General features: G+C 40.2%; 1 protein-coding gene and 1 pseudogene across 4 annotated transcripts in view; one reads left to right on the plus strand and one right to left on the minus strand.

Moving 5' to 3' along the window:
- The window catches only part of TEX10 (testis expressed 10), a 64,105-nt gene extending 55,606 nt beyond the window's left edge, over positions 1 to 8,499 (minus strand). The window contains exons 1-4 of one of the 4 annotated variants that reach the window (XM_025433066.3): positions 8,313 to 8,499; positions 3,643 to 3,831; positions 656 to 1,368; positions 27 to 270 (exon numbers count right to left, since the gene is read on the minus strand). In XM_025433066.3, the coding sequence (XP_025288851.2) occupies positions 27 to 270; positions 656 to 1,368; positions 3,643 to 3,822 (1,137 nt within the window). In that variant the 5' untranslated portion in view covers positions 3,823 to 3,831; positions 8,313 to 8,499. Of the gene's footprint in view, positions 1 to 26; positions 271 to 655; positions 1,369 to 3,642; positions 3,832 to 6,925; positions 7,162 to 7,875; positions 8,024 to 8,312 lie in introns of those variants that run through there. The other 3 variants (XM_049116311.1, XM_049116310.1, XM_035697278.2) reach the window with 3 other exon arrangements.
- Positions 8,500 to 16,719: 8,220 nt separating this feature from the next.
- LOC112650333 (40S ribosomal protein S2-like) lies at positions 16,720 to 17,558 on the plus strand (annotated as a pseudogene).
- Positions 17,559 to 25,945: the final 8,387 nt, after the last annotated feature.

The following is a 25,945-nucleotide window of genomic DNA, read 5'->3' on the forward strand; positions in this document are numbered from 1 at the left end:
ATATAAAGAACCCATTAAGTTCTCACCAATTTATGAGTTTCATCATGTTGTTTAGAGAGTTTCCACAGAAGGGAAATAATATTAAGAACTTGCTGCATGACCTGCAGAGGTTCTCGCTCTATACCATTTCCAATAGAAGCAGCTAGTTGTGGAGGCACAGCTTCAATCCAGCATTCAATCAGCAATGGAATTATTATCTCAATAAATCCTTTCAAGTTTTCAGTAGATGAGAGGCCTTCATCCACACTGCCTAGTCCTCCAACCAGGTACCTAATAAGGAAGGGTAAGAATAAAAAAAAAATTAATGAGCAAAAAATATTATTCCTTGTTTAATTTAAATATTAAGTGAAAAGTACCAGTAAAAATGAAGTTCCCTGAATTGATAATTACATTGATTAAGACCAGTAAGAAAATAAAATTCTAAATGACAAAGCCGAGACTATCAAGTTTTACTTCTCATTAGGCTTTGCTAGAAATGAATAAATTAATACTTTCAAATGACTCCTCCCATCAGTAAATAAAAATCAAATCATGAGTAACTATATGAAAACTATAAAAGACAACTGCATATCTTCCCACCATTAGCCATCAATGGTCAGCAGTTAAAATTCAATACAGGAAAACTGAGTGTGGACATAACTGAAATCCTTCTTACCGTAGCCTGAACTGTGAACTGACATTTGGCTGTGAACCCCCATTTTCATAAACCTGGATGTGCTGCTGGTCGTTGGCATGTTCCTTCCAGTTGATAAAAATGGAGTTGCTAGTGGCATGGGGATTTTCTTTTTGTTCCTGAAGTCCTTCACTTTCTCTCAACCTACTGGATCCATCTGCCAAGGCCTGAAGGAATTTACTGAGTCTCACTAAGACTTTCAGCCTCCATTGCTGAGAAGTGAGTCTCCGATTAGGATTTACAGAAAGTATCCAGGACTGGGATCTGTCTCTATTTATTAGTCCTTTAGACAGCTGCTGATGAGAAATAAGTTCTACAAAATTCTTAAGCAATATACTGCTACGGCCAGTAATTAAGGCTGGGTACTGTTCCAGCAGAATGTCCAAAACTTTTAAAGAGTCCTCCTGAATTCCTTCAGTAATGTGAGTCATGGCACTAGAGAGATGGGCACTTACCAAAGGAAAAAATGGAGAAATTTGTTCAGCTCGTATTTTGGGGGCCAGGAATTGAAGAAGTTGAACTGCTGCTAATCGTACATTAGCATCTTTATCTGTAAACACAGCAGTCACTTCACTTAATATGTTTGAAAGGTGTGCATCAATTATAAATGGGTACTGAGACAAAAGGTCTTTAAGTCCAAGAAGAGCACTTTGTTTAACCCCAGCATTGTAGTGATGCATCTGTGACAGCAAATCCTAAAAATAAAAATACAGGATTTAAGTATATGTGCACATTCTAACATTTTCAAATAAACATGCTAACTAAAACCATAAACTGACAATCTTTGGGGAAACTGCTTCAATAAGTACTTTTCTAAATGTTACCAAGCTTTTACTAAGAACAGAAACATTATTTTATCCTTAAGACAGATTTAGCTCAATAAAAACATTACATAATTTTCAGTTAGAATTTTCTCTTTTTGAAATTAACCTGTATGAAGACTTAGGCATGCTATCATTTAAAGTGACAGAAATTATCATCACTATTTAAAGGCCTACTATACAGGCGCCTGGGTGGCTCAGTGGTTGAACATCTGCCTTCAGCTCAGGTCATGATTCCAGGGTCCTGGGATTGAGTCCCACATAGGGCTCCCCACAGGGAGCCCTGCCCCTCCCTCTGCCTATGTCTCTGCCTGTCTCTCATGAATAAATAAATAAAATCTTAAAAAAAAAAAGAATAAAAGAAAAATCAGGCAGCCGGTGGCTTAGCGGTTTAGCGCCGCCTTCAGCCCAGGGAGTGATCCTGGAGACCCAGGATGGAGTCCCACGTCATGCTCCCGGCATGGCGCCTGCTCCTCCCTCTGCCTGTCTCTGTCTCTCTCTGTCTAATAAATAAAATCTTAAAAAAAAAAAAAAATCAAACATTTGATAGGTGCATTTATACACTACTAAACAGGCACAGTCTGCCTATTTTAAGTGGTCTTTCAGGGTGTATGTGCATCCTGAGTATAACATTTGACAATTTTATTTGTGGAATAATTTATATAATCTGTGAAAAAATATAACTTCAAATACCTTTTCAATATTATTTAACCTTCAGGGCTTAAAAGCAAAACTAGAAAAAGTTTATCCTCACAAAAACTTGTTCACAAATGTTCATAATAGCATTACACCTAAGAGTGAAACTCGGTGAAGGATGGGCTAGATGGGTGATGGGTATTAAAGAGAGGGCTTGTTGTGATGAGCAGCACTAGGTGTTGTATGTAAATAATGAATCACTGAATTCTACTCCAGAAACCAATGTTGCACTATATGTTAACAAAATTTAAATTAAAAAAATAAAAACAAAAACCTAAAAAAAAAGTGGCAACAACCAAATGACTATCAACGGATATGTGATAAAATGTGGCATAACCATGCACTGTAATACTATTCAACAATACAAAGGAATGGAGTACTGTTCTCAGAGATACTTTATAACATGGATGAACCTCAAAACATGCTAAGTAAAAGACCAGTAACAAAAGACCATGTATCAAAAAAAAAAAAAAAAAGACCATGGGGATCCCTGGGTGGCGCAGCGGTTTAGCGCCTGCCTTTGGCCCAGGGCACGATCCTGGAGACCCGGGATCGAATCCCACATCGGGCTCCCGGTGCATGGAGCCTGCTTCTCCCTCTGCCTATGTCTCTGCCTCTCTCTCTCTGTGACTATCGTAAATAAATAAAAATTAAAAAAAAAAAGACCATGTATCATATTGTTGCATTTATATTAAATGACCAGAATAAGCAAATCTATACAGATAAAAGGTAGGTTAGTGGCTGTGTAGAGCAAAGGGAAAAGAATGGGCAGTGACTTCTAATAGGCATAGGTTTTCTTTCTGGCATGATAATTATGTCCTAAAATTAGATTATGGTGATAATAGCATAACTCTGCAAATACATTTAAAAACTACAGAATGGTACACTTTAAGTAGGCTCCACGCTGGGCATGGAGCCCAACACAGGGCTTGAACTCACAACCCCCAGATCAAGACCTGAGCTGAGTCCAAGAGTCAGACACTTAACCAATGAGTCACCCAGGTGCCCCTGGAATTTTATAATGCAAAAGTTACATTTCAATGAAGTTGTCAAAATTGTAGGCAAAATCATTGCTAAAACTTCACACATTTACTACAAACCTATATATTATGTGCTATGTAAGGCTAAAAAATAAGACAATTACCTTCATAAACTATAAAAACAGCTAAAAAGTTATCATACCAAAAACTTGATACATCAACAAGATAAACACAAGAATTATCTCTAGATCATGTATCAAATCATCAAACAGGTACACAATAGAAAAATGACTGTGGGTTTAGTTGAGCAAGTCTTTCTAGAGGAGGTAGGAAAGCTACATTGGCAACTCAGATTTGGTTAATAAACTCCAAACTTCAGCCATCAGTAAACCCTGAGAATTAAAACAACTTTTCACAAAAAAAGGTGATTTCAAAGAAAATGTTATTTATCAAAACAATAGTTACCATTTACCTTTATGTTAAGTTTTCTGTTGTTTGTTGGAAGAGTTCCATCTTCTTTGAGCTGCTCAGGGAGATATATAGTCTTTGTTTTAAAGTTTGTAACAGTAGCATTTTCTAATTTGGGTTTCTTTTTACCAACTTTTAGTTTTACTTTTTGAAAATCATCTTGGCGTTTTCTTTTTTTGGTCATTCTTGAGTGCTACAGTGAAAAGAATTTTAAAACAATGGGCAAAAAAAGATAAATTCTAAAATAATAAAGGTGTTTTCTAACATTTACATTACTCTAAAATACATTTCAAAGATAATCAAAAATTAAGACCTATGCGGAAAGGATCAAAGTACTAAATGGAAAATAGCTTTACCAAGAAGTATATCTTAGTCAATAATGTAAACAGGGGTCATCAACAATAAGGTAACAATCCAGCCACAGGTTTGTCAAGGGTTTTTAGCCATGGAACCTTTGTCAAGTAATTGTACTAAATGAAAATCTTTTGAAATAACCCCTCACCCAGAGTTTTGGGGGAATGAGTGGGCAACACACAGATTACTAGAGATGTATCTGCTCCTGGCCCCTAAAAGTCCCTAAGGAACCTCTACTAACAAAACAAAGTTTTTAAATGCAGCCTATAATAGAAAAAGTTTCATGAACCTAAGCTGATGCTTGAAAGAAATATAAGATACAGAAATATGCAGCAAGGAGAGTTAATGAACATTTCATGAGCAAGGAAAACAATAGATCAGTAGAGAAAAAGCCTAGTATAGGCAAAAATGTGGTATCAGCATTTTGGACACCAGGCTTAGGTTCAGACTAGATATAAACAGAAAACGGTATCCAGGGCACCTGGGTGGCTCAGTGGTGGAACATCTGCCTTTGGCTCAGGTTGTGATCCCAGGATTCCAGGATCAAGTCCTGCATCAGGATCTCTGCTGGAGCCTGCTTCTCCCTCCGCTTGTATCTCTGCCTCCCTCTCTGTCTCTCTCATGAATAAAGTTTAAAAAAATGGTACTCAAAAGCAGGATAAAAAACAGTATAAAAGAAAATAAAGTGCAACAGAGAGAAAAGGAGCAAAGACCAACTAGGCCATTGTTGTAATAAATAACTTGGGCATAAACATGCCATCTTGCACTTTCCCGTCTACATATTTTTTCAATTAACATCTAAATCTTCCCACTTACACACAAAATCTTTGATCTGATCCTCCTACTCATTCCCAGGCCACTTCTTAAATCCTTTATTTCTACCTAGATTGTTTAGTAGTTTCCCCCATCAGTATGCCTGCCTTATTTCTAGTATCTACTCCCTAGCCCATTTGCTGGAGTCATGAGAGGGTTCTTTCTAAACACAGATCTGACCAAGACTCATGAGTTTTCAGCTGTTTCTTTACTCACTTACAGTAAAAACTCCATAGCTTGACATATCACGTCCTTCCTAACTTCCTCTCCAGCTTTATCTTCCCACAAGCTAACATCTATCTAAAAAATAGCCTCCTATACCAGGAACTAGCCCAACTCTTCTTGAAACCTTTTCCAGCATGCTGCAAAAACTGAATTCTGCTTGCCTCTGTACACCCACTAGAATAGATAAGTACCTCTGAAATAAATAAAACTTCTTCTTGGTCTATCATAATTACCCTGTGTCCAGGTACTTAAAAAAAAAAAAAAAAGACACAATACAATAAATGAGGACCCAAAAAAACCTTGAGTAAAATGAAGATTTACATTTATTGTGAAATAAAATAGCTTGTGCCAGACCAAGCAGCTCAAGTTCCAGGAATCCAGAAGCTAATCATCTATAACATTACATACAAATTTACATAATTTCAAGGTTTCATTTTATTTTTTTAAAGATTTTATTTATTTATTCATGAGAGACAGAGAGAGAGAGAGACAGAGACAGAGAGAGGCAGAGACACAGGCAGAGGGAGAAGCAGGCTCCAGGCGGGGAGCCCAACATGGGACTCGATCCCGGGTTTCCAGGATCAGGCCCAGGGCTGAAGGTGGCACTAAAGCCCTGAGCCACCCAGGCTGCCCGATTTCAAGGTTTTAATACATTAGAGCCCCTTGAGATAGATAGGATTTGGCTACATAGGTTAAGAGCAGATTCTAGAGCCAGATTGATTTAGTTCTTTATCCAGAATACCACTTTCTAGCTGTAGTTAAAAACTGTGCCTCAGGGATCCCCGGGTAGGCGCAGCGGTTTAGTGCCTGCCTTTGGCCCAGGGCGCGATCCTAGAGACCCGGGATCGAATCCCACGACGGGCTCCCGGTGCGTGGAGCCTGCTTCTCCCTCTGCCTGTGTCTCTGCCTCTCTCTCTGTGTGACTATCATAAATAAATAAAAATTAAAAAAAAAAAAACTGTGCCTCAGTTTCATCCACAAAATAGGAATAATAATACATACCCAAAAAATTAAATAAAACTTACATCATACAATTATTACGAGGTAGGATTAATGAGGAGCAAATGAGTTCCTATTTGTAAAACTCTGAGCATTTATACCTGGCACTGTTAAACATGTATGCTAAAAGCACAAACATGTATATTTTCTTAAAAGTCTCAGGACCAGTACAAATCACATATAGTATTAAATGCATTACGTACGTTAGCATTCAATTCTCACAAAACCACATGCATTATGTATATTAGCATTCAATTCTCACAAAACCACGTAAGGAAAGTGGTACTAAACCCATCTTAAAGATGTGGCTCAGAAAGATTTGTCAGACCTGTATTAGGAAGTTGAAGAGGGACTTAATACACCAAAGAGAGCTCTGCAAAATCAGCTTTATGTCACATATAGTGGAATTAAGGTGAGGATTGGAAACCTGAGTGGCAAAATGGCTTATCTTACTTCATTTATACCTATTCAAGTTTTCATCCCACCCACACCTCTAGTTATTCTAGTTTTTAAAAATGGGTAAGCAAAAATCTAAAAAAAAAAAAATTCGCATGGCCTCTTTTAATTTAAAAAAAAGGGGGGAGGGGGCAGCCCCGGTGGCTCAGCGGTTTAGAGCCTGCCTTCGGTCCAGGGAGTGATCCTGGAGACCCCAGATCGAGTCCCACGTCGGGCTCCCTGCATGGAGCCTGCTCTTCCCTTTGCCTGTGTCTCTGCCTCTTTTCTCTCTCTGTCTCTCTCATGAATAAATAAATAAATCTTTGAGGGGGGGGAAAAAAAAAACTTTCATTAAGCAAGCACACTTTTTGAGCTTTCCCTACAATTTTATTACTAGCTAGTACCAGAGATGAAAATAAATGGTACAAGACAGAAAAATCAAATGAATCAACCCAACTCACCAATCCTCCGTGTTATTTTTAGCCACTATATCTGGCCTGTGTCCAACACAGTCTTGTCAAGGTCTATGCTGTATCACTTTGTATCACTTTGTGTCCGTCACACTAATTTCCCTAATAAGAAAGCCTAAGAGGGCTGATCGCCATTCCTCGACTTTTGAAGCCGGGACCATTATTTTATGATACGCAGAGAACATTTTTATACTAGGAACTTTTAAAGCTCTATTAACCAATTTGTCATTTTCACTTCAAAATAAAGATTTATTTATTTATTTATTTTTTTTAGGGCTGCCCGGCTGGGCAAGCCTGTGGAGCCTGTAAAAAGCACGCCAACTCTGGATCTCAGGTTGACACTGGGTGTAGCGAGCGAGGACTTAAAAATCTCTTAAAAACAAGTCAATAAAACACAAATAAGATTTTTTTCATAGCACGGCAAGTCAAATGGTTTGACTAAAGCTACTTTGCAGCAGCCGGTATGGAACAGGAGGTACCAACTCCAGCCTTAAGGGGCTGAACTTTCACATCGCTGCCACCTCCCACGCGGGGGGGGGGGGGGAGCCCCTGAAGTTTGAGAACTGAACATTTCACAGATTCCAATCAATTTGCAGGTCTCCTGGATTGTCAACACAAGGGGAGATTCTCGCGGGCCTGAAAATGTCCACCGACCGAATCGAATTCCAGCTAGGCTTGTCTGCCACCCCCGATTTCCAACCTCCTTCGCAAAATAAATAAATAATAAATTAATGAAACTGTAATAACGCGTGTACTGCAGTTTTCCTTTCGATGGTTTCCCCGTCAACCCCTTCCTCTCCCGAGTTCCTCCCGACTCTACAGAAGGGGCCGGGGGAGAGACCCGGGACTTCGCAGAAAGTGGACGCCCCCCCGAGGGGCCGCCCGACGCCGCTCCGCCCCCGCCGCCCGCGCCGCCCCCGCCGCCCGCGCCGCCCGCACACCTGGAGCGCGGCGGGGGCCCGGGAGGGGACGCCCGCTCCTCCCCGCCGCCCGCCGCCGTCCGGCGTCCCACACGGCAAGAAGAGCCCCCCGGGCCGCCAGCGCTCCCGTCCCTTCCCCTCCCGGCGGCCGCGGGGCCCAAATCGAGGCTCCCCGGCCTAAAAGTGCCTCCGCCGCGAAACGGCGCGAACCCGCCCAGTCACTCGAGGCGCTCCACACGCCCGCGGGCCGCCCCGCCCCGCCCCGCCCCGCCCCCGCCCTGCCCCGCCGCGCGCCCAGGCCCCGCTCCGCCCCCCGCCCCCCGCCCCCCCACCGGGGCGCGCGGACCGGCCACGGCTCGGCCTGGCCCGCCTGGGCCGCGCGGACCGGGGGAGCCACGGCCCCGCGCGCCCGTCCCGCGCCCCGGGAGGGCCCGGCCCGACGGGCGGCGGCCGCTCACCTGAGGGCCCGGCTGGGACCGGGGCGCGGAGCGGAGGACAGAGCGTCCGAGCGGAAGCCCGCGGGGCGACGGCGCGCGCCACCGGCCTCAGCCCCTCGCTCCCCGAGCGTGTTTTCAAATCGCCTCGTCCTCACGCGGCCGCGTCTCCTTCCGCCGCCCGGAAACCAGGGCCCCTCCCCCGCCGCGCCGCGCTCACGTGACCGCGGCCCGCAGCCGCGCGCAGCCGGGGAGGCGGGAGCGGGAGCGCGAGCGCCAGGCCCCGCCCCCGGGAGGAGGGGGCCCGCCGGAAGCCCCCTGCGCTCGCGGAGGCCGGCGCGGGACGGAGCGCGGCCGCGGACCTGCGGGGCCGGCGAGGCGGGGGCGGGGGCCGGAGGCGTCGCCCGGGTTCCCGCGGCGCGAGAGCGTGCCTCTGCTCCCCTCCGTGCTCCATGGCTCCCCGGACCCGGTGCCACATTCAGAGAACAGAAGTTGAACCGAAATGGAGCGGGGGGGGGGGGGGGGGGGCGGGAAAAGTTTCGGGCCGCTGGAACCCGGGAGTTCCCGAGGACTTTAACCTGGATGGAGCGCTTCGCAACTGCCGGGCCGAGGGCAACGTACACCTATAGTCGCTGAAGCCTGAAAGTCTTCGTCGAGGGTTTTTTGTTTTTTTTTTCCCCCTGATGTTTCAAAATCTCAGCCCTGAGATTGCAACGGCTGAAATGAAGTGGGCCCCGCTCCCCCGGGGAAGTTCAGGGAGGACCTGAATGTCTAGAAAGGAGATGAGAAAGGAAGGAGAGTGCTTGTTGGAAAGAATAATCCTTGCCAAAGACTGGCAGGTAGGGTGGAGGGAAGACACCCCCCCGCCCTCCCCCCCGGGTATGGGTGGGAGACCATGATTCAGATTTGTCTCTACAGCTTATCAGTTTATAAGACAGAAAAGCTGACAGCCCTATGAGCCTCCGTTGATGAGCAGAGACCCGAGCCCTGGGACAGAGACCATTCCTGTTCTAGGATGAGAGATGAGGCAGAGCCAGATACCCCCCTCCCCCTCCCCTGGCGACACACAATCTGCCTTGAATCCACCATAAACCAACATTTGGGAGTCCCCAGCATCCTACAGTATTACATGATGTTAAAAGTTGTGAAACTGGATCAGAAGAGGAAAGGTTTATTGCCACCCATCATGTCCCCTAAACTCCAGGTTCCTAGCTAACAGCTTACTCAACATTTCCTTTGACATCCTATTTGCATCTCAGGGTGCACTTGTCCAAAATGGAACTCCTGATCACACCCCCCACCCACCCCACCCCACCCACCCCACCCCCGAAATGTATTCCTGCTACAGCTTCTTCATCTCAAATAGCAATTTCATCCTTCTGGTTACTCAAGCCAAAAACCCAAAGAAGGTCTTCTTTCTTCCGCATCTCACACCTAACTCATCAGGAGATTACTTCAAATGTTACCTGACTTCCACCACTTAGCACCACCTCCCTCGCTATCACCGTGGTCCAAGCCATCTCATGATCACGATAGAAGATCTCTGAATGGGTTTCCTGTTTCCATTATTACACTCTAGTGTCTTCCCCCTACGGTCTAATATCAGCAGAAAAGCTATGTGATTAATTTAAAATCTAAGGTCAGGTCACGCTTTTGCTCAAAACCCCTCAACTCCCCATGTCATTTGGAATAAAGCCAGAATCCTTATCATAGCCTCAAGATCTGCCGTATTCTGAAATATCACTGAACTTCTGGACACTCCTACAACTCTCCTTTTTTCACTCTTCTCCAGCCAACCTCCCTTGCTTCTTGTCTGTGGCAAAGTGGCACTGGTGGTGATGTAAGTAACAGAAGTGCTTGGCCTGGCTAAAGGAAGTATGCCATGAGGAATCATGTTCAAGAAAAAAGGAAAACAAAAAATAAGAAATCCGATCTTTATTTTTTTAAGATAATTTTTTTATTTGAGAGAGAGAGAGAAACCAAGAACATAAGTTGAAAAGACAGGAAGAGGGAGAAGCAGGCACTCTACTGAGCAGGAAACGAATGCCAGGCTCAATCCCAGAACCCTGGGATCATGATGAGCCCAAGGCAGACGTTTGACAGACTGAGCCACTCAAGCACCATGAAATCTGATCTTTAAATTTTGGTGAACAAGCACATTTTTTTTTCCTATTTTTAAAACACTGGGGTGCCTGGCTGGTTCAGTCAGTAGAACTTGAGACTCTTGATCTTGAAGTTATGAATCCAAGCAGTACAATGGGTATAAAAGTAACTTAAAAATAAATTATAAAAGGGGTGCCTGGGGGAATCCCTGGGTGGCTCAGGAGTTTAGCACCTGCCTTTGGCCCAGGGCGCAATCCTGGAGTCCCAGGATCGAGTCCTGATCGGGCTCCTTACATGGAGCCTGCTTCTCCCTCTGTCAGTGTCTCTGCCTCTCTCTCTCTCTCTGTCTCTGTGTGTGTCTATCATGAATAAATAAATAAATCTTTTAAAAATTAAAAAAGAAAAAAAGGGATGCCTGAGGGGTGCCTGGGTAGCTCCATGAGTTAAGCCTCTGTCTTTGGCTCAGGTCATAATCCTGGAATCCCAGGAAGGAGCCCTGGGTCAGGCTCACAGCTCAGCAGGGAGTCTGCTTCTCCCTCTGCCCCCCCCCTTTTGTGTTCTCCCTAGTTCACTTTCTCAAATAAATACATAAAATCTTTAAAAAATAAAAATAAAAGAAGTGTCGTGTGACTCAGTCAGTTAAGTGTCCAACTCTTGATCTTGGCTCCAGTCATCTCAGGGTGGTGAGGTCAAGCCCTATATTGGGCTCCACACTCAGTGGGGTGTCTGCTTGTGATTTTCTCCATCTACCCCTCCCCCGCTCAAGCACATGTGCTCTCTAAATAAATACATAAATAAAATCTTAAAAAAATAAAATCCAAAAAACAAAACACTGTGTGGGCTAAACAAAATTCTTATAAGCAGGTTACTTACTAGTTTACAACCTCTGGTTTAAGACATGAAAAGTATGTTTACAAAAGGAAGCTTTTTCCAACTCTAAGTTATGAACTCAATACAAGAGTCACCTGCTTAGCTGAGCCAGAATAGACCTTTGATAAATGACAGTCATGTAGCAAGGTCTTTAACCCTTGCCAAAAAAACATGCATTCTAAAATCGTGGCATACTTCGTTTTCAAAACTCTGTCCAGTTAGCCACAGAAACTCCAGTATTTTAGTTTCTTGGGGCTTCTGTAACAAAGTATCACAAGCTTGGTGGCTAAACAACAGAAATTTGTTAATTCTGGAGACTAGAAGTCTGAGATCATGGTTTGGCAGGATTGGTTCTTTCTGGGCAGCCCCGGAGGGGCTCAGCGGTTTGGTGCTGCCTTCAGTCCAGGGTGTGATCCTGGAGACCTGGGATCGAGTCCCACGTCAGGCTCCCCTGCATGGAGCCTGCTTCTCCCTCTGCCTGTGTCTCTGCCTCTCTCTTTCTCTCTCTCTCTCTGTCTCTCTCTCTCTGTCTCTCATAAATAAATAAATAAAATCATTAAAAAAAAAAAGGATTGGTTCTTTCTGAGGGCTCTAAGGGAGATGCTGCTTCCTTCATGCCTTCTCCTAGCTTCCGGTAGCCTTAGATGTTCCTTGGGTTGTAGATAAATTCTCTCTCTTCACATTGTCTTCCCTCTGTGTGTGTCTGTGTCCAGAGTTCCTCTTTCTATGAGGACACCAGTCAGATTAGGGCCCACCCAAATGACCTCATTTTTTATTTGATTACCTCTGTAAAAACCCTGTTTCCAAATAAGGACACCTTCTGAGGTGGTAGGGGTCCTAACTCATCTTTTATGAGGGACACAACTCAGCTCCTAACCGACACCAAGATCTGTGTCCAGAAATATCTATATTTAATAGGAACAACCTCTCTTTTTTGTCTATGCTCAGGAGCATCACAGAAGTCTAGATTAAGAAACTTACTCCTGCACAATTTATATAACCTTTGCAGCTTCTCTGTTTCTTTCTCTCTTTTTAATATTTTATTTATTTATTCATGAGAGATACAGAGACAGAAGCAGAGACCTAGGTAGAGGGAGAAGCAAGCTCCCTGAGGGGAGCCTGATGTGGGACTCAATCTTAGGACCCTTCCCGGGGATCATGACCTGAGCCAAAGGCAGATGCTTAACCACTAAACCACCCAGGTGCCCCACAGCTTCTCTTTTTCTTAACCAGGCTTCCTAGTTAATATTTACTTAGGAAATAGGGTAACACTTCTAAAAATAAAAAAGTTTAATAAGCTTGATTTATAATGTAAAGGCAAACAATAAAAACATAAACATTAAATTAACTCTTACCTTATTTTTCAAAGCTACTGCTAACACGAAAAGCAGAGACTCTGAAGAAAGCCTAAAAGGATGACTTCAAATTTGTTGCTATAACCACAGACAAAAATTCAAAACCCATTCTCCAGGAGTTGATTGATATGATGTATGCAAATTACTTAGGTTACTGCCTGGTACACTTTAAACCCTCGATAAATGGCAACAAATGTTACTATTAATGATATGTTATCATTGTGCAAAATAAAACTTTTAGTTAGGCTTCCTAGATAAGAAAGTAACAAGAAACTCGTTCTGACTTTAAATTAAAAGGAATTTATTGAGATAGCGGGTAACACACAGATGGCCAGGAAGGTTGCTGATCCCAGGTTTGAAAAAAGACAGGAAGGAAGAACACCAGCTAGGAGCACAACCATCAATATACCACAAATATCAGTCCAAGACATAAGAATTGGAAATGAGGAAGTAAAATCATCTCCATTTGATGATATGATTGTATATCTGAAAAAAATCAATTGTAAACCTACTACAAACAATAAAAATTCAGAAAAAGTAAAGCAATATAAAACTAATATTCAGAAATCAATAGATTTCACCTATACAAACAAAAACTAGTTAGACAATAGAATGGAAAAAGAAGCCCCATTTACAACAGCAATCAAAACAGATAAAATTGATGGGGTGGCTTGGGTGGCTCAGTCAGTTAAGCATCCTACTTTCGATTTTGGCTCAGGTCATAACCTCAGGGTTGTTAGATCAAAGCCCCCCACAGAGCTCCTCATTGAGCCCCACATGAGGCTCTATGCTCAGCAGGAAGTCTGCATCTCTGCTCTCCCTCTGCCCTTCCCCCTGCTCACTTGCTTGTTCTTCTCTCTCTCTCTCAAATAAGTAAATCTTTTTTAAAGATAGATAAAATTCCTAGGACTGAATAAGAAATCAGATTAGAATAGTCAATATCCTACAAATGTCAATTTTCCCTGAAGGTATTGGTAAATTGAATGAGATCCCAATATATATGTCAACAGATTGGGGCTTTTCTCTAGACCTACACAAGCTGATTAAAATTTGCACATGAAAAAAACTAAACAAGAAAAAAAAAAAAAAGAAAGAAAAAAACTAAACAAGAATAGCCAAGAAAATTTTGAAAAAGAAAAGCAGTGAGGAGGAATCAGCCCTACTAAATACAGAAGCACATTCTAAAAAACTCAATAATTTAAAAAGTGGATTTTGTCATATGAACAGACAAACCAACAGAACAAAATACAAAGTCCAGAAATAGACCAATATGAAAACAAGAATTTAATACATTGTAAGGTAAATATCTTCCATCAATAGTATAAAGATAAATGATTTGCACAAATAGGGAGCCATTTGGAAAAAGATAAAGTTGGGTTCATACTTTACATGTTATATTTGAAGATGTAAATTTAAAAAAAAAAACAAATCTATAAAAATCTCAGAAAACAAAATTTTATTTTATTACTTTGACCCTGTATTAGGACTTGAAATCTAAATACCAGAGAGAAAAGTTTTAAAAATTTGATTGCAGGCTTTCCCCAAAACATTCTGAAATCTTCCACATGATCAAAGGGAAAAAAAGGGGGGGGGGAGAGAAAATAAAAAGTAAAGGCAAATAACAAATTTGGAAACATATTTGCAACTCATATCACAAGTAAAGGATTAATTTTCTTAATATACAAAGAATTCTTAGAAACAAAAAAAAGGGCAGCCAGCTAGGCTTAGCGGTTTAGCGCAGCCTTCAGGCCAGGGTGTGATCCTGGGGACCTGGGATCGAGTCCCACATCGGGCTCCCTGCATGGAGCCTGATTCTCCCTCTACCTGTGTCTCTGCCTCTTTCTCTGTGTCTCTCCTGAATAAATAAATAAAATCTTTAAAAAAAAATATGAAGTGCTTGATAGGAAATACTGATATCCATACAGTTTGTAGAAAAAGAAATATAAATCACCCTCACGTAAAAAATAAATAAATAAATAAATAAAATAAATTTTAAAAAGTCACCCTCACATAAAAGATATTATGCCTGACGCACAACAAGAGAAATGCAAATTAAAATATGATAATTTTTCTTACTTTTTACGGTTACCAAAATTCAAGAATTTGACAACGTACCAGTTAGTGACACTGGAGAAGCATCCCTCTCACATATTGTTAGTAGCAGTATAAACTCTACAAAAGATGTACTTGCAAGAATTTAATTTGGCTAGGAGTAACAGTAAAACATAAAAAAGTATTAGTTTCTCACATTAAAGTCAAGAAGTTAATTCCTCACTTGAAAATCAAGATGCAAGCAGACTCCAAGAAGTTCTTCTTTCAGAAGATAGAAGGGGTGAGTTTGAAGCAAGAGAGCATTGCTTAATAATCAGAACTACAACTTTATAAAAGTTTTAAGCAACTAAATAAAATAACGGAAGCATCAGAAAAAATTAAGTAATTATAATGTGTAATATGGGGGTTGAGGAGACTTTCTTTGAAAAGATAGGAAACCTAGAAGCCATTGAAGAAGAATGTAGACAGAGTTCACAACACTAGAAAAATGTAATATGATATGGCAAATGATACCATAAACATAGACAAAAGGCAAAAAAAAATAGCATAGGGGAAAGATTTGTAACACATATGAAAGATAAGTGATTGATAACTGCAATATACAAGGAGTTTTTACAAATTATTGAGAAAATGACAAAAACAATCCAATGAGAAAAAAGGCCTAAAGCTGTGAATAGCAATTCACACGTACAAAAATCCAAATGATCAATAAACTTTGCAAGCCTGCTCAACCTCACAATTGTCAGGGAAATGTAAATTAATACAACAATGAGGTATGTTTTCTGACTTACCAAATTCACAACAATTATAAAGCAATATAACACCTACTGCTGGTGAGGATACAAGGAAAAGTGTATTTTCTATGTTTGCTACTGGAAATGTAAAATAATGCCACCATTTGGGAAATAAGTCCGGAAATATCTAAACAAAGTTTTCTTTAAATTCATATTCTTTCGGGATGCCTGGGTGGCTCAGTGATTGAGAGTCTGCCTTTGGCTCAGGACTTGATCCCAGGGTCCCTGATGGAGTCCCTGCATAGGGCTCTGGGAAGGAAGACTGCTTCTCTCTCTGCCTGTGTCTCTGCCTCTCCCTCTGTATCTCTCATGGATAATACATAAATCTTAAAAATAAATAAATTCGTATTTCGTTCAATCTAGTGATCCCATCCCCTGAGAACTTATCCCATAGCTATAAAAGCATCGGTCCAAAATATATTTATTTGGGGATCCCTGGGTGGCTCAGCAGTTTAGTGCCTGCCTTCAGCCCAGGACATGATCCTGGAGTCCTGGGATCGAGTCCCACATCAGGCTCCCTGCATGGAGCCTGCTTCTCCCTCTATCTGTGACTCTGCCTCTTTCTCTCTCTCTCTCTTTCTCTCTCTCATGAATAAATAAATAAAATCTTTAAAATATATATATATATATTTATTTATTTCAACAATATTTGAGTACCAATACATTGGGAAGAAAATGGATATATGGGGCACCTGGCTGGCTCAGACAGTGGAGCACACGCACGACTTTTGATCTTGAGGTCATGAGTTTAAGCCCCACATTGGTTATGGAGCCTACTTAAAAAGAAAGACAAGAAAAAGAAGAAAGAAAGAAAGAAAGAAAGAAAGAAAGAAAGAAAGAAAGAAAGAAGAAAGAAAGAAAGAAAGGAAGAAAAAGAAAGAAAGAAAGAGAAAATGGATATGGATAAATAAAGGCACAGTTTAATAAATTGTGATACCCTAATTGTGTTTTGGAGCTATTAAAGGGACTGAGTTCCATCTATTTCAGTTAAGTTTGTTTGAAGATATTTTTCCTTGATGTATTTTCAAGTAAAATAAGAACCTGCATGAAAGTATATATAATCCTAATCACGCTGTTACAAAATAAACCAAAAATGCATGTATTTTGTTTTGTTTTGTTTTGTTTTTTTGTGGGGGGGGGGGGGTGTTAGGGATATTGAGCATCTTTTTTTTTTTTAAGTAGACTCCACACCCAGTGGGAGCCCAATGCAGGGCTTGAACTCACAACCCTGAGATCAGAACCTGAACTGCCCTTCTCTGAGAGAACACCAAATGGCGGATGACGCCGGTGCTGCAGAAGGGCCTAGAGGCCCAGAGGCCCAGAGCTCATGGAGGCAAGGCGGAGAACAAGGAGTGGATCCCCGTCACCAAGTTGGGCCGCCTAGTCAAGGACATGAAGATCAAGTCCCTGGAGGAGATATATCTCTTTTCTCTGCCCATCAAGGAACCTGAGATCATTGACTTCTTCTTGGGGGCATCCCTCAAGGACGAGGTCTTGAAAATCATGCCCGTGCAAAAGCAGCCCCGTGCTGGCCAGCAGACCAGGTTCAAGGCATTTGTTGCCATCGGAGATTACAATGGACGCATGGGTCTGGGTGTCAAGTGCTCCAAGGAGGTAGCCACTGCCATCCGTGGAGTCATCATCCTGGCCAAGCTTTCCATCGTCCCCGTGCAATGAGGCTACTGGGGGAACAAGATAGGCAAGCCCCACACTATCCCATGCAAGGTGACCGACCGGTCGCTGTGGTTCTGTGCTGGTGTGTCTCATCCCTGCCCCCAGAGGCACTGGCATTGTCTCAGCCCCTGTGCCCAAGAAGCTACTGATGATGGCTGATATTGATGACTGCTACACTTCAGCCAGGGGCTGCACTGCCACCCTGGGGAACTTTGCCAAGGCTACTTTTGATGCGATCTCCAAAACCTACAGCTATCTCGCCCCTGATCTCTGTGTTCACCAAGTCTCCTTATCAGCAATTCACTGACCGTCTTGTAAAGACCCACACCAGAGTCTCCATGCAGAGGACCCAGGCTCCAGCTGTGGCTACCACATAGTTTTATACAAGAAAAATAAAAGTGAATTAAAGCTTAAAAAAAAAAAAGAAAAGAAAAGAACCTGAGCTGAGATCAAGAATCAGGCAGCCCGGGTGGCTCAGCGGTTTAGCACCGCCTTCAGCCCAGGGTGTAATCGTGGAGACCTGGGATCGAGTCCCATGTCAGGCTTCCATATTCTATGCAGGAGCCTGCTTCTCCCTCTGCCTGTGTCTCTGCCTCTCTCTCTCTCTCTCTCTCTCTGTGTCTCTCACGAATAAATAAATAAATAAAATCTTTAAAAAAGAAAAAAAAAAAAGGAATCAGACACTTAGCCAATTAAGTGGCCCAGGCATCCCCAGAAATGCATGTATTTGTATGTGACCATGGAAACATGGAGAATGTGTAAAACATTACAGGTCAGAAAGTTATTAATTACCTGGGAGGAACTGAAGCAAGGAGAGATGTGTAAATAGCAATAGGTGATTGAAAGAATGGTTATCAAAAATTAAAATAAAATAATATTTAATGCCTTAATGTTAAGTATTAGTTTTTTTATTTTAACATAATACATTTTCAAAACTGGGAAATTGAAGTTGTTACAATACTATTAACTCAGGTACAGATCACATCTGGATCTGATTGGTTTTTCTAATAAGCACTAATTTTTATGGCTTTATTAATATATAAATGATACACAAAAACCTGTGCATATTTAATGTATACAACGTGTTGAGTTTGGACATACATCTGCACCTATGATACCATCACCACAAATCAAGATAATAAACACATCCATCATCCCTGAAAGTTTCTCTGTGCCCCTTTGCTTTAAAAAGAAAAAAAATAAAATTTCTAGTACAGAACACTGAACACAAGATCTACCCTCTTGAGTTTTTAAGTGCACAAGACCATATTGCTAACTATACACGCTCTGTCCTATGGGAATTGTCTAGAACTAACAGATCTTGCATAAAGGTAACTTTATACCCATTGAACATCAACTTCCATCTCCCTGTCCCCTGGCAATCACCATTCTATTTTCTGCTTCTCTAAGTTGGACTATTTCAGATACCTCATTATTTGTCCAAGCTTTGATTTTTAAATGCATGCCTGACCATTTCCCAAAATTTGAGACATTAATAAACCCTATAATAACATACTAATAAGTTCCATTACAGGGATCCCTGGGTGGCGCAGCGGTTTAGCGCCTGCCTTTGGCCCAGGGCGCGATCCTGGAGACCCGGGATCGAATCCCACATCGGGCTCCCTGCATGGAGCCTGCTTCTCCCTCTGCCTATGTCTCTGACTCTCTCTCTCTCTGTGTGACTATCATAAATAAATAAAAATTAAAAAAAAAAGTTCCATTACAAAGTTCTGAAGAAGACTACTCTTAAGCAGTAAACGTCCCAATTTTGTTTCCTAAGAGGCTAAAACACAGACCACATATTTTAAGAAAGTACATCCTTTAAGAAATTGTTTTGTAAAAGTCACATGACCATTGCAGAGGTTAAATTACCACCTTGCAGATTCTACACGTATCCATAGTCACTACAAATATTTTCCCACATCAGGATATTACTTTGCTGCTCTCAGAAATCCTGCTAAACAGGAGAAGTTTGGCAATTTCCACAGCTAGAGATTGAAAAAAAGTGTTCTGTTTGGATCCAGATGAACATCCTTGAACCCACAATGGAAGTCAGAAGGTTGATATTCATATTCCCAATGATGATGCTCAGAGGTTTAACAACAGATACAGCTTTAATCTATTGAAATAGTCATCCCAGTACCTCCCAGTTGAATATCAACCCTGAAGAAACTAAGCCATAAGGACATACATATCTAGTAAAGCATAAAGTTAAGCTCTGAATCCACATCTCAAAACCCCTAAGTTTACAGGGAAAGAAATCAAACAATTTTCCTTATAGTAAATATAGTAAATAGTTAACGGAAACTTTAAAATTACAAGAAGGTAGTCACAGAGCCTGGGGCATTATTTCTAAGATACTATTCCTTAGAGCAGCATTTTGCAATTAGCGTATTATATTTATAGTCAGAAACTTACATTTAAAAAAAATTACTTCAAAATTTTTAGGATATTAAATAGCACACTTGCACACAAAGCTACTCTGTAGTTACCACTAATTCCTGAAAACAATAGATGGATAAACATGAGGCCCACCAAGTAGTTCAATAATTTTCCATGGTTCTGAAAGTTCAACAGATTAATTTTTAATTTTCTCGTATGTGAGCAATTACTTTTTCTTGTCTGCATTTTAGAAAATAACAAAACTTGAATTTTCTTATTGTATTTATAGTAGCTAGATTCCTAATTCACTTGTAATAATTTGCATTTAATATAAAATATGGAATACAAACATATTAAATATGTAAGAATGATAAATATATATAGAAAACAGGCATTCTTTTCAGTGGAGGGAATGAACTGCTACTTTTGAGGAAGACATTTTAGTGCGTAGGAAGAAGCTATAAAGCTTAGACTTCCACTGATTTATGTATAAGAGATGTATAAGAATGTTGATCCCATCAATGTTTATAGACTGAAAAATCAGAAAGTATAGATGTCCAGCAATCAGTGAATATATATATTTAAGTATGGCAAATCTTTAAGAAAGAATACACAAAGACTTTAAAAACAGGATTTTAAAAAGATTTATTTATTTATTTATTTAGAGGGTGGAAAGGTATGCAGTGGAGAGAGCCAGAGGGAAAGGGAGAGTCTCAAGTAGACTCCACACTGAGTACCAAGCCCAACACAGGGCTTAATCTCAGGGCCCTGAGATCACAACCAGAGCCAACACCAAGAGTCAGACATTTAACCAACTGTGCCACCCAATTACCCCTTAAAAAAGTGTTTTTAAAGACTAAGTATCAGGGAAATCTTCAGTGGAAAAAATCACTATTTTGCAAACCTTAATGAACAAATGGTTCTAATGGATCTAAGAAAGATCATCAATAGTTTATTAAATCATAGAGAGTGAAACAGACATTATGTACCTTCTTTTATTCTTACTAAGGCTTTATTTTCAAGGAATCTCTATACCCAGCATGGGGTTTGGACTCAGAACCTGAGATCAAGAGTCATATGCTCCACTGACTGAACCAGCCAGATGCCCCCAGCCATTATGTACCTTCTTTTTTTTTTTTTTTTTTTTTAGGATTTTATTTATTCATTCATGAGAAACACACAGAGAGAGGCAGTGACATAGGCAGAGGGAGAAGCAGGCTTCCTACAAGGAGCCCAATGTGGGATCTGATCCCAGGACCTCAAGATCACAACCTGAGCCAAAGGCAAACGCTCAACCACTGAGCCACCCAAGTGTTCCAACATTATGTACCTTCTTCTGAAAGTACACAATACTACCTTTTAAAAAGTCTTGCCGGATAATTTACAAGTGAATCTGATTAAGCCTAAATCTAACAATTTATGGAAACTAAAAGCAGAGAAGCATATTAACTACATTACAGCAATACAATCAGTACAATCTAGATGTGAAAAACTCAATGAGGCAAACAACCTGGTTTCTGTTAGCAAAGGTTGTTTTGAAAGGATAAAAGGAGACTGAATAGATGAAGAGAATTTTAAGTGCTATATCAACCAATTATAATGTATGGATTTTCCAAGGATACTGGATTCACATAAACAAACCATAAATTATGTATATGGCAATCAGGGAAATATGAACATTAGACATTTCATAATATTAAGAAATCTTGAATAATAAAGCAACTTTAATTATCTTGAGAAAGAGCTCTCTCTTAATAAATAGTGAAAGGGAATAAAGAGAAAATGAGTGGGAAATATCAGAGAGGGAGACAGAACATGAGAGACACCTAACTCTGGGAAATGAACAAGGGGTAGTGGAAGGGGAGGTGGGCAGGGGGATGGGGTGACTGGGTGATAGGCACTGAGCGGGGCACTTGATGGGATGAGCATTGGATGTTATGCTATATGTTGGCAAATTGAACTCCAATAAAAAAAATTTTTTTAAATGAAAATGAAAGCACAATGGTCCAAAATCTTTGGGACATAGAGAAAGCATTTTTTTTAAGATTTTATTTATTTATTCATGAGAGACACAGAGAGAGAGAGAGAGAGAGAGAGGCAGAGATATAGGCAGAGGCAGAAGCAGGCTCCATGCAGGGAGCCTGATGCAGGACTCAATCCAGGCATCCTGAGATCACACCCTGAACTGAGGCAGATGCTCAACCACTGAGCCACACAGGCACCCCAAGAAAGCAGTTCTAAGAGGAAAGTATATAGCAATACAAGCCTATCTCAAGAAATAAGAAAAAGCTCAAATAAACAATCTAAGCTTAGATCTAGAGGAACTAGAAAATAAAAACACAAAGCCCGAGTTGAGTAGAAGGAAGGAAATAATAAAAATCAGAGCAGAAATAGATGACACAGAGGCTAAAAAGATAATAGAAAAACGGAGGCACCTGGGTGGCTCAGGTGGCTGAGTATCTGAGTCTTGATTTCAGCTCAGATCATGATCTTGGGTTCATGGGATCATGGGATCAAGTGCCATGTGAGGCTCTGTAACTCAGCAGGAGGTCTGCTTGGGATTCTCTCTCTCCCTCTTCCTCTATCCCTCCCCCTGCTCACTTGAGCTTGTTCTCTGTCTCTCAAATAAATAATTACATCTTTTAAAAAAGAAAAATAGAAAAATTCAGTGAAACCAAGACCTGATTCTTTTAAAAGATAGACAAAATTGATAAACTATTAGCCAGATTCATTAAAAAAAAAAAGAAGAAGAAGAAGCTTCCAGATGAGGAGGGAGCCTGCTTCTCCCTCTACCTCTCCACCCTGCTCAAGAAAAAAAAAAAGAGGAAGAACCTGAATATAAATAAAATCAGAAATGAAAGAGAAGCAACAACTAATACCACAGAAATACAAAGGATTATAAGAGAATACTCTGAACTTTGAACAATTGTATGCAAACAAATTAGACAACATAGAAGTGAATAAATTCCTAGAAACATACAATCTCCCAAAACTGAATCAGGAAGAAATAGAAAATCTGAAGAGAACAATTATTAATAATGAAATTGAATTGGCAATAAAAAGGACAAAAAAAAAAAAAGAACAGATAATTTTTTTTAAAGAATTTATTTATTCATGAGAGACACAGAGAGAGAGAGGCAAAGACACAGGCAGAGGGAGAAGCAGGATCCATACAGGGAGCTTGACGTGGGACCCCATTCCAGGTCTCCAGGATCACACCCTGGGCCAAAGGCAGGACTTCACTGCTAAGCCACCCAGGCTGCCCCAAGAACAGATAAATTCACTGGTGAATGCTATCAAACATTTAAAGAAGATTTAATATCTATTCTCCTCAAACTATTTAAAAAAATAGAAGTGGAAGGAAAGCTTTCACATACTTTCTACAAGGCCAGCATTATCCTTATACCAAAGACAAAGACACCACAAAAAGAAAAAACTACAGGACAATATCTCTGATGAACATAGATGCAAAAATCCTCAACAAAATATTAGCAAATCACATTCAACAATATATTAAAAGGATCATTTGCCACAATTAAGTGGGATTTATTCCAAGAATGCAAGGATGGTTCAATATTCACAAATGAATGTGATACATCACATCAACAAAATGAAGGATAAAAATCACATGATCATCTCAATAGAAGCAGAAAAAGCACATGACAAAATTCAATATCATCATGATAAAAACTCTCAACAAGTAGGTTTAGTGAGAACACACCTCAACATAATAAAGCCCATATATGGGACACCTGATTGGCTCAGTAGTTGAGTGTCTGCCTTTGGCTCAGGGTGTGATCCTGGATTCCTGGGATTGAGTCCCATATCGGGCTCCTTGCATGGAGCCTGCTTCTCCCTCTCTCCCTTTGCCTATGTTTCTGCCTCTCTCTCTGTATCTCTCATGAATAAATAAAATCTTTTAAAATAAAAAATAAAAAATAAAGCCTATATATGAAAAACCCACAGCTAACATTATACTCAATGGTAAAAAACTGAGAGCTTTTCCTTAAGATCAGGAACAAGACAAGAATGTCTACTCTCACCACTTTTATTCACCATTTCCTGGAAGTCCTAGCCACAGCAATCAGAGAGAAAAAAAAAAGAGATATCAATGTTGGTAAAGAAGAAGTAAAACTCTCACTATTTGCAGATGACATGATACTATACATAGAAAACGCTAAAGACTCCACCAAAAAAAACCCTACTAGAAGCAATAAATGAATTTAGTAAAATTGTAGGATGCAAAATTAATACCTAGAAATTGATAGTGTTTCTGTGCATTAATAACAAAGTAGCAGAAAGAGAAACTAAGAAAATAATTCCACTTACAATTGCACCAAAAAAGGATAAAACACCTGGGAATAAATTTAACCAAGGAGATAAAAGACCTCTACTCTGAAAACTATAAAATAGTGATGAAAGAAATGGAAGATGACACCTAAAAATGGAAAGATATTCTATGCTTATTTATTGGAAGAATTAATATTGTTAAAATGTCCATATTACCCAAAGTAATCTACAGATTCAATGGAATCCCTATCAAAATACCAACAGCATTTTTCGGACCTAGATTGAAAAATATTAAAATTTGTATGGAACAACAAAAGATCTCAAATAGCCTGAGCCATTTTGGGAAAGAAAAACAAAGGTATCAAAATTCCAGATTTCAAAACATACTACAAAGCTGTAATAATCAAAACAGTATAGTACTGGCACAAAAAAAGGCAGGCATATCAATTGAAGAGAACAGACAGCCCAATAAACCCATGCTTACATAGTCAATTAATCTGTGACAAAGGAGGCAAGAATATACAATGGAGAAAAGATAATCTCTTCAATAAATGGTGCTGGGAAAACTGGCCAGCTGCATGCAAAAGAATGAAACTGGACAACTTTCTTATACCATACATAGGAATAAACTTAAAATGGATTAAAGACCTAAATGTGAGACTTGAAACCATAAAAGTTGTGACAGTAATTTGAAGAAGAGAACATGACAGTAATTTCTCTGGCATTGGCTATACATAGCAACATTTTCTAGTTACATCTCCTACGGCATGGAAAACAAAAGCAAAAATAAACTACAAGAGTATATCAAAATGAAAAGCTTTGGCACAATAAAGGAAACTGTCAACAAAACAAAAAGGTAACCAACTTAATGGGAGAAGATATTTTCAAATGATACATCTGGTAAGAGGTTAATATCCAAAATATATAAAGAACTTATACAACTCAACATTAAAAACCAAACAATCCAATTAAAAATGGGTAGAAAACCTGAATAGACATTTTTCCAAAGAAGATATCCAGATGGCCAATAGACACATGAAAAGATGCTCATTGTCACTAATCATCAGAGAAATGCAAATCAAAACCATAATGAGATATCATCTTGCACCTGTTAGAATGGCTAAAATTAAAAAAAAAAAAGTCAAGAAATAACAAATATTTGTGAGAATATGGAGAAAAAATAAAACTTGTGAGCTGTTTTTGGGGATGTAAATTGGCACAGCCACCATGGAAAACAGTACAGAGGTTTCTTAAAAAATTAAAAATAGAAATACCACATGATCCAATAATTCACTCTTGGGTATTTACCCAAAGAAACAAAAACACTAATTCAAAAAGATATACGTACCTGTATGTTTATTGCAATATTATTTGCAGTAGCCAAGGTATAAAAGCAACACAAGTGTCCATCGATAAATGAATGGATAAAGAAAATGTAGTATATATACAATGGAATATTGCACAGCCTTTAAACAGGACAAGACCTCGTCATTTCCAACAACATGGGTGGACCTAGAGGGTAAGATACTAAGATAAGTCAGACCAAGAAAGACAAATATCGTATGATTTTACTCACATGTGGAATCTAAAAAACAAATGAATAAACAAACAAAAAGCAGAATTAGGCTTTAAATGAAGCAACAAACTATTGGCTACCAGAGGAAAAAGGGGTGGAGGGATGGGCAAAAATTGGTGAAGAGGAGTGAGGTACAGGCTTCTAGTTAGAAATGAGTAAGTCATGGGACTAAAAAGTATAGTATAGGGATGCCTGGGTGGCTCAGTGGTTGAGAGTCTGCCTTGGGCTCAGGGTGTGATCCTGGAGTGCTGGGATCGGGTCCCACTCACTCCGGCTTCCTGCATGGAGTCTGCTTCTCCCTCTGCCTGTGTCTCTGCCTCTCTCTCTCTCTGTGTCTCTCATGAATAAATTAAATTAAGTCTTTTTTTTTTTTAAGGTATAGCATAGAAAATATAGTCAATAGTACTGTAATAGTGTTATACAGTGACAGATGGTAGCTACCCTTGTGGTGAGCAAATCATAATGTATAAAGAAGTTGAATCACTATGTTGTACACCTCAAACTAATGTAACATTGTCAACTATACTAAAAAAATTTTTTTTAAGAGTTCATATCTTTCAG

This window comes from Canis lupus, chromosome 11, assembly GCF_003254725.2.
Source record: "Canis lupus dingo isolate Sandy chromosome 11, ASM325472v2, whole genome shotgun sequence".
Classification (NCBI taxonomy): domain Eukaryota; kingdom Metazoa; phylum Chordata; class Mammalia; order Carnivora; family Canidae; genus Canis; species Canis lupus.